At 26.9% G+C, this 11,790-nt stretch overlaps 1 protein-coding gene across 1 annotated transcript; it reads right to left on the reverse strand.

Annotated features, from left to right (window-relative positions):
* Positions 1 to 6,584: 6,584 nt before the first annotated feature.
* LOC8258209 (MLP-like protein 34) lies at positions 6,585 to 7,562 on the reverse strand. The gene is made up of 2 exons (XM_002525992.4): positions 7,315 to 7,562; positions 6,585 to 6,993 (listed from the first exon to the last, which is right to left on the reverse strand). Exons 1-2 carry the CDS (start codon positions 7,493 to 7,495, stop codon positions 6,725 to 6,727), a joined length of 450 nt encoding a protein of 149 aa, XP_002526038.1. The 5' UTR covers positions 7,496 to 7,562; the 3' UTR covers positions 6,585 to 6,724.
* Positions 7,563 to 11,790: the final 4,228 nt, after the last annotated feature.

An 11,790-nucleotide genomic window follows, 5' to 3' on the forward strand; every position in this document is an offset into this window, starting at 1 on the left:
ATTTATCAATTTAGTCTTTTAATTGTATCGATTTTCAAAATACAAAGTGACTTTAATGCACTAGGCAAACACATAAGGAACAACTTATATAAATTAGCCAATTAATTAGAAGTAAAGAGTATTTAGTCCAATCTAAATAATGATTATTTAATAAAAAATTTAATAAGAAAATTTGTTAATATAAAACTGTAAATAAAAAGATAAAAATATATAATTTTTAAATATTAACAAATAAATAGTATAATATAGAAATATATCGTCATTACTTCTAATAATAATAATAATAACGATAACGATAATGACGATAATGATAATAATAAAATATTTTGTCACTTTTAGGTAAATTAGATTTTAATTTTAAATTTTACTAAATACATTTTATGTAGCATGTTTTAGATATGATATCAGTAAATTAATGAAATAAATATTATTTTTAAATATGTAATTAATTTTTACATAAATTTAAGAGGTTATTTGATAAAAAAAATTAAATTGGATTGAACATAAGTTAAAAGAAACAATTTACTAAAAGAATTTAATTAAATATATTTGATACTTAAATATAGTTTCAGAAAACAAATTACCAATTTGTCTATTCTAAACTTAAGCCAACCGGAAATCAGCGGCCAACCCTAAAAGCACCAACATCAATACGTCAGAGGGGAGGGAGGGAGAGAGAGAGAGAGAGAGAGAGAGATCAAAGATGTCAAGTTGTTTCTTTTGGTTTCTTTTCTTTTATCACTTTACTGCTCCATTTATTTTGTTAGTGTGATTTTTTGAAATGTATTTTCTTGAATTTGGTGTTTAATTATCAAGAAAATGGATGAATGTTCCGTTGTCTAGATAATAGATTTTTATAATACTATTTTTAATAAACAGTACTTATAATAATAAAAAATATTATAATTAGTTTTATTTAAACTAATTATATTTATTATCAAAAATATTCATAGAAATTATTATATAAATTCATTAATAATAAAACTTAAAAAAACTTCTTAACTAAACATTCACTTATTGAAATCCTTTTAGTTTCCAATATAATTTATTAGAATTTGAGAACCTTAGCTTTTCTTTTCTTTTCTTGTTGGGTAATAAAGGAGCTCAATCCCTATGTGCATTCATGCATGATAGCTAATAAACTAGGTTGCACGGAAACAAAAATAGACACGATATCGAAATATGAGATTTTTAAAAATCTAGAAAATGAAATGTTTAAGAAAACGTTTATATATATGTGTGACTATTATAAATTTTCTATTATATTAGTGCCTTTATTATTATAACAGATACATATTAATATAATTGATCATGATGATAATTAGATAATTACTATAGACCCAGAGTAATATATGAAAAAGGTATACATATATATATATTTATATAGATTGTTAAATGTAAATAATTAAAAATTAAAAATATTAATATAATAAAAAAATTATATAATAGGAAAAGTTAAGAATCATCTCATCTATAAATAGAAAGCAAAATAAATATAAGAAATTGAATATCTTTTTTAAAGTAGGAAATCAAATTAAATAGAAAGATTTTTTATAAAAAAAATTCTCAAGATTTTAAAAATAAATAATATATATTTTTTGAAATTTCTGAGATATGCAAAGAATTTTTGAAAAATTTCGGTGTTCAAAACGTATCGGATACAGAAACATAACCTATTTTATAATTTCGGTACAACCTAGCTAATAAGAGTTTAGATCTAGATCTTGTAAGAACAGATTCAACAGAGCTTTGTATATACTGTGAATTAAATCCTAAGGCGTGGGGCATCATAAATATGCTATAGAATCAACTATTGGTGTTTTCCCATGAACTTTCAATCAATATGTGCTGGACAAGCCTTTCAAGCTTTGATCTCTCAATTTTCGAATTTCAATCCTAATGTCTCCTTTCTAGGAAATACAATCCTCCATTTTCTCTCTTATAAGACTATTTTTCACTCTCTCACGCTCTATTGCTTTTGCCAAACATAGTGGCGTAAATTAATGAACATGTTAATTGCATTTATACTAACCACAACGACCTTAATATGTAACTTTTTATTTATTTTTATTGAGAAAGACACACTAACTAACAGAAAGATACATAAATATACAGAACACATTCATTAACTCTTTTTTTTTTTTTTTTTGGAAGGATCACCAAATAGACGATAGGATTTGTGACACCACAAAATCCAGCTGCATAAATATGTCACATTATAATTATACATTGCGATGGATGAACAATCCACAAGATCTTATTGGACAGATAATAGCAAATCTCCATTCATAGAACACTTTGATTCATGCCTTGACAAGGGGAGCATCAACATCTTTGATAACCTTAACCACAATATCCATATATTTGTTTGGTGATGGATCATCAGCTTTTCGTTTCTCATATTCACAGGTTGCTTTCACCAAGCATGTTCCATTGTCCTTTGGCAGAACCTGGAAAGTAACCTTGTAGCTCTCGTACTTTTCAAGGATATGTCCGTCCACTGCAGTAAAGATAATTGATTTTGTCGCATCATTTACCTCTACTTTCTCCTCGAATACTTCAGGATTCTCATTTGCGAATCAAACAAAAGAAAAAAGAAATAATAATAAGGATTCTAAATCATAGTACCACAATACTGGAGATAATTCAGGATCGGGTGAATTGCTTCTTAGTGTCAAACTTCGGGATATAATATCCAATTGGTACTAATATTTAATTTTTTGGTATATTTATCTCTAATTTTCCAATTTAGGATATCTATCAATTTTTCGGCCATTTTTATTGACACAACCATTGATAATAAATGGTGTATTTGATTCGATTGATTAATACAGCTGATGGCTGGTAGTTGATGGTTTATAGCCGGTTGCTGATAAATTGAACTGTTTGGTAGAATTCTATTAGCGATTGCTGTTAGTGTGTTAGATGACTATTAAGAGTATAATTTATTTTTAAATATATTCTATTTTATTATATCATCTTCAACAATACAAATTTAAAAAATAGTTTATAATAATTAAAAATATTATAATTAAATTTATTTAATTCGTATTCTAAAAGTGGGAATTAGAATTTAACTTCCAATAATAAAAAAAATTCTAATTTCAAATGCCATAATTTATACATATCATAATTATTCAACTATTAAGTATAGTATTAAAATAATAATAATTCATTATGAATTATAAGAAAAATATTATATGAGATTAACTTAAAATAAGTTATTATTAATAAATTTTAATACGAATAATAATTGTTCAAATAAATAAATAAAAATCAAATTATCGATCGGTTGATAAAAAAAAATTAAAAATAAAGATGATACAGTGAGGAGCTGATTAAGACTAAATCAGCTATCATCTGTTGATTTTTAAGTTTTTATCAAACGCTTTAATATAATTATTAAATGAGGAATAACTTCAGCTACACAAATCTTTTGAACCATACACTTTCGAAATACTTTTAATTGATTTATCAAATCAACAAATACCAATTCATTAATAATTTATTATGCTAAGCATATGGAACACACATTTAGAAATAGAGATTATGTGCTTAGTGAGATTTAAAGATGTATTGGATTCATTGCACAAAGATAGAGAGGAAAAGATTGAGCATAAGGACGCTACCTGCTAAGAGTAGATGGTGGCGCAACTATTAACAACCTCTTGATGCAGATTCAGGCAGACTTGGTGGGACACCTAGTTGTGAGGCCAGCTGATATAGAAACAACAGCTCTTGGAGCAGCTTATGCTGCTGGTTTGGCTTTTAGGAGAAAAGGCTAAGACAGATACCATCTTTGCGTCCGTCCGCTGCGCCAAGGAAAAATTATTAGGCAGTGATACTGTTTTTCCCAACACGAAGCTCCATTTTCCTTCCCCGTGATAAAAAAAAATAATAATAATAATTATTACTTTATTAGAACTTCAGATGGATAAATTTCATTTTAATGTGAATGGAGCAAGGTAGGAAAAATTGCAGACGCTTAAACGCAAGAATAATAGAGTTTGAGTTTGTATTCTTAGCTTTGTAAAAGCAAACAGAATTACAAAGCATCTGATTAATAGTTCATTTATGTATTCTTATGAAATTGCTTAGTCACAATGTGGTCTGACTCCAAAGAGTAGAGCGACGGTTATTTGTTGTTGGCTGGAACATGATGCTGATAGATTTTTATCTTTATGTCATAAGTTTATTTTACTGGATGATGGTGCTAGGGCTCTTCAGTCTATAGATCCCACTATTAATTATTACGAATCTCTTTCAAGAAATTTTACTGAAAGTTACATGTCCCAAACACTGCATCACTGTTTCATCAAACAAGAAAAAAAGGGCATCAGTATCACTTAATCAAGTTCTTTCATGTCTTTTTGTTCTTTTTGGATGATTCAAAACAATCCGAAAAAATATATAAAAAATCATTGGGCCATGCGGGTTCTCCGTAATAATTTTGACCCATTCTCTTAGCCAATTTAGCCAGCAATGTCCGCATTGTAGCTTTTTCTAAACCGGTATATAGCATATTTTTCGTAGAAGAGAAATCTGATAAAGAGTTCTGTTTGAAATCCTAAGCTTTTGAATTATCAGCCCCTATCTAGCTAACAGCTATAAAATTTAGCTTTTTAAAGCATATACCAGAAGTCCCATATCCCAATCGTATGTTGGGGTAGTCAAGATCAGGAATTATCTACTCCATACAAAGAATAGTTGTAGAAGGTCAGGATCATGAAGCATTGGCGAAATGCAGAAGGTTGGATGACCATACAAACAGGCAACAGGCACATTAAAAGCCTAGTCATCTGCCCATAAGGCCCAGGTGATAAATTTGTCGGAAATATAGGGTGAACCTTGCATCCCCATGGCCGGAGTTCAAACACGTAAATCAATAAGTTGGACATAAACTTACTAGTTCCCAACAGAAAAGTGCATTCATAACCTAAAGCATTAATATCCAGTGTAAAAGCAATTTCGACATTAAATTGCATTTGGGATATATTTGCAGGCCTATCCTTAGCAAGGACAATATAACAGATATAGAGGAAGAAGTTGAAAACTAGATGAGCCCAACTGATTAATTTGTTGGAAAGAAAGGGTGACCATGCATCGCTGCAAGTGTAGATGTGAGTTTGTTGAGTTAAGCTTTGTAAAGCACTAATATATATAAATATTCAGTAAAAGAAACTTCGAACATTAAAAAGTATTCTGCGTCTGCTGGTCTAACCTTTGTATTTAGAACAAAGGAAAAACGATATAAGATTGAGGAAGAAGGTGAAGATGAGACAACAGAGGTGGGAAGGAAAAAAAGAAACATGAATCCTAAAATTATTAACCACGTGAACTCCTGACAATTTGATTAACTTTGGAAATTAGTATTAATCCTAAGATCAAGGTTCACATATTAAATAAAAAATCTATGAAATGTATATTGACATGTCATTAATGTACCTAAATTGATCCCCAGAATTTGGCCTAGAGGTTAGAGACCTGTTAGTCCTGGAGTAGGTATTATCTCTTTAATCCGGTACATAAAGTTCCCAAAATTTTTCCTTCTTAAGATCGTTTTCTAAATATTCGAGACACAGCGGTGTGGAAAATATTTCTCTTCTTAAAATCGTTCTATACCTACAACGATTTTAATATATAGTTCAACTCCTAAAAGAGATCATATAAAAAAAAAGATACATAAAAATATAAAAAATATACTTATCAATAGACATTTTTGCATTCAAAAAGTTGTGATTTTTTTTTTTTCAGTTTTACAACCTTACGCATTAATATCTTTAGGTTTGTATTATTTAATATTAATATAATTTTATTTTTAATAAAAAATTATTTTATAGGTGATTTACCATAAAATCATACACACATATATATAATTAAATTTTATTACTATATTTTATTGTAAATTTAAATTATATATTTTGAGAACTTTTAGATTCAACAACTAGTGTGTCCACTATTATAATATTTTATCATTAGTATTATACAAGTGATTACTTCAAATGGTCAATATTTTTTTTATATGCTAAATTAATTTATTACATTAAATAATGCATATATAAATTTAAGTTGTATTATTATATCTTATTCTAAATTTAAATTGTACATTATATAGATAAGAGCTATTTTAAATTCAAGGAGCTCATTCTCCCTCTGTTTCTAAGATTCTCATATGTGTGATTCAAATATAAGAAAAATAAAGTAATAAGGATAATTCTAAAAAAGGAATTAATAAGAATTCTAACTCACAACCTCAAAGCTCTATAGACGATTCGACATGCTTGCAATGGAGAATTTGCATTATGTCACTGAATAATCAGTAAAAATGACTTAAAAGGCTCAAATTTATAAATTATTATTAATAAAAAGGGAAAATTCTATATTTCTAACATATTGATGGAGCAGGAGAATAATGATTGAATAGATTGAACCCAATTGTTATATTTAATTATCTCATTTCAATTTATATTAATAAAAAATGATTAATTATTATTAAAAATAAAATAAGAGCATCGTTTAAGGATATTTTTTTTTGTATATACGACCTCGACTAATTAATTCTGCATCATAATGAAAATGAAGACTAATCAAAATAAAGCAGCGTCTTATTTATTTGAATATATAAATACATGATATATTAAGTCCACAAACAGTCAATACCATTGGCTCTAGCATACATACATACACACATACATACATTCATTTCATTGAAAGCATTAACAGTTTATTTTGCCCCAACAAGGCCAGCATCGATTTCTTTAGTAGCATTGATCATGAACTCCATGTACTTGTCTGGAGCTGGGACATTCTCATTCACTTTCTCATATTCAATAACACATGTTGCCAAGCAGCCGTTTCCTTTTGGTGCAAGATAATAAATTGGCTTGAACACCTTGTAGGATTTCATCACATCTCCTTCCTCTCCAACAAGAGTTACTTTCATATTTTCTTCGTCTACTTCAATTCGCTCTTTGAAAGTCTCGGTAGTTCCATCTATTGAATTTCCATATTAACACAACAGACATTAAATAAATTGCATTGTCATGTCCAAAATACTAGAAGAAATTCACAGAATTAATAAGTGATGAGTCTTTTTGTGTTTTCTGCACATGAAAATCAGAGGTCATATCACAGTTTCAATCGTCTCAACTCTTATATATGCAGTGCTTATGGGGCCAAACCGGCTCAGTATCTAACTTCTGCAACTCGAAACTTACAAGATTAAATCATGTTATTGAAGAAAATAGCCCCTGCATGTTAACATGGTCGTGTGTGTTATGCAATATTAATACTATGTGAGTTGGGGTTACCTACCTACAGTGTACTTCCAGGCCTTGAGAGAGCCAGCAGTCTCCCAATCACCTTCGTGCACATCTACAGCATGTATGTTGTTAGGAGTATGATTAGGAATTTGGTGGGCTTCGCTCTTCCAGACAGTGAAGAACTGCTGTGGAGTGCAACTTAATTCTAGGACAGTCTCCAGCTTAGCTGCCATGGTTTTCCTGGACTATTATCTTATCAAGAAGAACAATGGCTTGCGAAACTAAGCCAGTTTCCCTTGCCTTATATAGAAGTAGTGAGCCACCTATATCTCTCAATAATTTTCACACTTATGTTTATTGCATTTTTTAATATTCATTCGTACAGATATAATTAAATATCAATTAATAAATCAAATTGTTAATAAAACAGTAACTTTAATCTTAAAAAATTGGCACATCGATTAGGATTTAATTATTAATTTATACATATTGAGACTTAAAAGCTTTGACATATAAGAATAAATTTCGATATATATGTACATTTGTTTCTTTATAGGCATTATGTTGATGCGAATTTTTATAATTTTATAAATTAATTTTTTATTTAAATTATTATATAAATATATTACTTATTATGTTAAATTTTCAATTATATTATAATTATAAATCTAAAATAGCATTTACTTAAGTTATTTTTTTAATTAAGTAATGACTTTTAATTCTTAATTATATTTTAAAAATTGTCTATATAAATATAATTAATATATTAATAAAATTTCCTAATTTTATATGATATATTGTCAATTATATTATTTATTGAGTTGTTATTATATGTATTCAATATAGTATTAGAGTTAGATTTTATATATAAATATTTTTAATAAAAATTTAATTTAGATTTTATGAACTAAAAGTATTTATAACCAAGAAATTAAAAAAACATTGAATCCCATTCTAGTATGTCAATTATATCTTATAAATATTTTATTATGTGTTATTTATAATTTTTTAAAGTAACAAGTGAAGCTTGATTGTTCTAATATTAAAAAAAATTGATATAATCAAATCATATTAACAGTCTGCATAAATTACGGATTGACGACTAAAAACAATAAGTTACTATTATAAGCGACTAAATAATTACTCAAAAACTGCTGTTTTATATGAGAAAGTCTTTTCCCATGTCGGCTTATTTGCTCGTGGGGTCCTTAAACAACATGCACTTAATTACAAAATCAAAAGGCACGATTATTATTTCATCATTTATTCTCCAAAGATTTCTTGATTATTTAAAGGATTGAATCAAGAAAGACTAAGGATTCACGTTTTTCAAATAGACAAATACAAGTGACACTAAGCTTCGCAACTCCGGCCGCCGTGAATCCGAGACAACCAACTACTCAGTTTTGGTTTTTTATCTTATTAACTAAACATCGAATCGGCCATAAGCGAATTACTGGTACACAGTTAGTTGACAGATAATTTTTTTTAAAAAATTGATTAATTTGTTAAAATAATACTATATATAAATAATATATTTGATAAATTATTTCCATTGGCTAACTGAAAATTAATGGTTATTAAGGAAAAATTCAAATCTAAAAACTAAGAACTTAATTTTATATTAATATTTTTAATATAAGAAGGAGATGTTAAGGAATCTATTACAACTGATAGATATTTATCTATTATGAATCTTTTTATATATTTTCTGTTTATAATTTGAAATTTAAAATAGATCAAATGCTGTATTAAATACTGTATAAATATCAGTAAAAATATTAATAAAAAATCATTTATTAGAGTTATTATCAAACACTTTTTCTTCTTCTTCTTGTATTTTTCTTTGAAGAAAAGAAAATATGAGTATTAAGAAGGTAAAGTATAAAGTACTGCCCTCATAAAAAAAAACATATTATCCCTCAAACATAAAAATATTAAACCATATGTAGTTTCTTAAATTTTATTCAAAATTAAATGAAAATCTAAACCATCACTTCATTTAATCAAAACATTAATTCATTTTTGTTGATTTCGGTTTGAATATCAACTTAATTTGTTTTTACACAACCCTACTTATATTTATTTGCCATGAAAGAAGTAGTCAGAAAATAAAAAGAATTAATCGAGTAATGGTATTGCCATGAACATTAGCAGCTGTTCCATTACTGAGGCGGAGCTTTGGGGTCTATATCAGGGATTGGCCATTGCGTGGGACGGGGCATTCGAAGCCTTCATGTGGAAACAGATAGTAGCTGTATGGTTGAGATGGTCCAGGGTGCCAATCTCCCTTGCAACAGGTTTTCAACTCTCATAAAGGGCATTCAACAGCTTCTGGACAGAGATTGGAGTGACTCTCTTCGACATGTTTACAGGGAAGCAAACTAAGCAACAGATCATCTTGCTAAGATTGCGGCATCCTTGCCTATCGAATGCCACATTCTTGATGCTGCTCCTCCTAGCTTACTTCCTTTTCTTATGCATGGTAGCTTACTTCCTAGCTTACTATTTTTTTATTGAATTCTATATTACTTAAGTTATTTTATTTTACTTAAATAATTATTTTTATATATTTTCTGAAAATAATTTAATTTCACTATTTTAATCTTATTTAATAAAAATATTTAAATAAAATTTCTACATTGATAATTAAAAATACAAAAAAAAAATCAACATTTTAATTTTAATAATTTTCTTAAAGTTTTTAAGTTTATAATAAAATATTTTTAATGATAATTACTTATAATTAAATACAATAATATTTTTATTTTTCAAGAAAGAACTAGGCAGAAAATAAAAATAATATAGAATATATGAATTCTAAACTTTCATCATAAACAAAGCAGAGGAGTAATATAAAATACTAAATAGTAAATAAATATTTTAAGTTTTAATATCTTTTTATATTATTTTAAATTTATTAATAGTTAAGTAAGAATCAATTTTCTAAATTTAAGATATTTCAAAAATTTTATATGTATAATCTATAACTTAAATTTATATGTATATATATGAAATTCAAAAATGTCCATATGCAATGTGACATTGATTACTCTAACCGAGATTGCAAGTAGTTTGTTTCCGTTCGAACATGGGATTAGTTCTTGGATTCACGTGGATGGCCAATCCTTATCTACTTCAGCTTCGTGTTGGGATTTTGATGGATTTGCTTAATGCAAATTGGAACTAATCTTTTCGAGGCTTATCTATTAAAAAGAAAATAACATATATACCTTTTAAATTTGTGTTAATCTTTTTACATTCGAACTAAATCAGTTCTAAAAAAATTGAAACAATTTAAAAAATGAACCAAAACGAATTAAATTTAGAAAATTAATTAATTAACCGACTTGATTTAGTCGATTTGTATTTATTATAAAATGATTCAAACCGAATAGGATGGTAAATCTCTATAATTGAATTAAATAAACTGAACTGAAACTAAAATCATTTTAAAAATTAAAATTTATAATAAAATTAAGAATATATTTTAATTAATTATTAGATAATCAATTTCAATTAAAATAAATTTATATATATTTTAATTAATAAGAAAGTAAACCCTCAAATTCCAAAATCCTTCAAGCCATGAAGATGATTAGTCTTCATTCTCCACTTATTGAAAAGCTCTTTAAATCTTAAAAAAACAATGAAAACTAAAAGCTAAAGTGGAAGATGAACAGTAGATAATTTGATAAACAAGAATGTTGATGGAAAATGTAGCAAAAAGTAGATAAGAGAGACCTTTCATTCCTTTCTAGAACTAAATTTGTAGAGATATATATAAAGTAAAGTTCTCCTCTAAATAAGTCTTTCTAAAGATAAGTATACCCAAGATAAATCTATCTAATAGATAATACTATAGATATAATTATCTCCACTAAAGATAATCTCACAATAACTCTTAATATAGATTCTAATATAAAATGATTAAATTGCCCTATGTGAATGGTGATTTTTGGCTAGCACAGCAAGTAACAGCGCATGCATTTTAACTTTAGGTCTTTGGCAACATCAATTCTATCTAAATTTCTTTTTTAGATATTTTTTTTTTATATTTTCTCTCTTCGCTAATATTATCTGAAAATAGACAAACACTTATTTTTACCGTATTACACATACAGAACATACTTTTAAAGCACTAAAATATCCTAAATATATATACATAATATGAACCTATCAAGGAGATTCAATTAAAAGACATAGTTTAGATATCGAAATATATTTAGTAGCATTATCAAATCTATAAATATAAGAAAATAATAAAATTTCACTCATAAAATTAAAAAGAAATATTGATTACCTAATAAGAAAATTTTATCGAGTAAAATTGGAAAATATAATATTTACATATTGTAGAACATATCTCAACTATATATTATCTTATAGTCTACTGACACTAAAAATTCAAATTTTTATATTTAATTGTGAATTTGGTTCGTCCTTTTAATTTTTACTTAAATGGACCGATTTGGCTAATTGATTATAATTATAGCCAAATTAAAATTTCAGTCAAAATAGGGTGACT

The sequence above is a fragment of the Ricinus communis genome, chromosome 5, assembly GCF_019578655.1.
Source record: "Ricinus communis isolate WT05 ecotype wild-type chromosome 5, ASM1957865v1, whole genome shotgun sequence".
Lineage (NCBI taxonomy): Eukaryota > Viridiplantae > Streptophyta > Magnoliopsida > Malpighiales > Euphorbiaceae > Ricinus > Ricinus communis.

Bases quoted from the DNA above. Each gene is read 5' to 3' on its own strand.
- LOC8258209 (XM_002525992.4), bottom strand. From the start codon at position 7,495: ATGGCAGCTAAGCTGGAGACTGTCCTAGAATTAAGTTGCACTCCACAG. The intron at 6,994-7,314 runs GTAGGTAACCCC...GAAATTCAATAG, and splicing joins GGCCTGGAAGTACACTGTAG to ATGGAACTACCGAGACTTTC.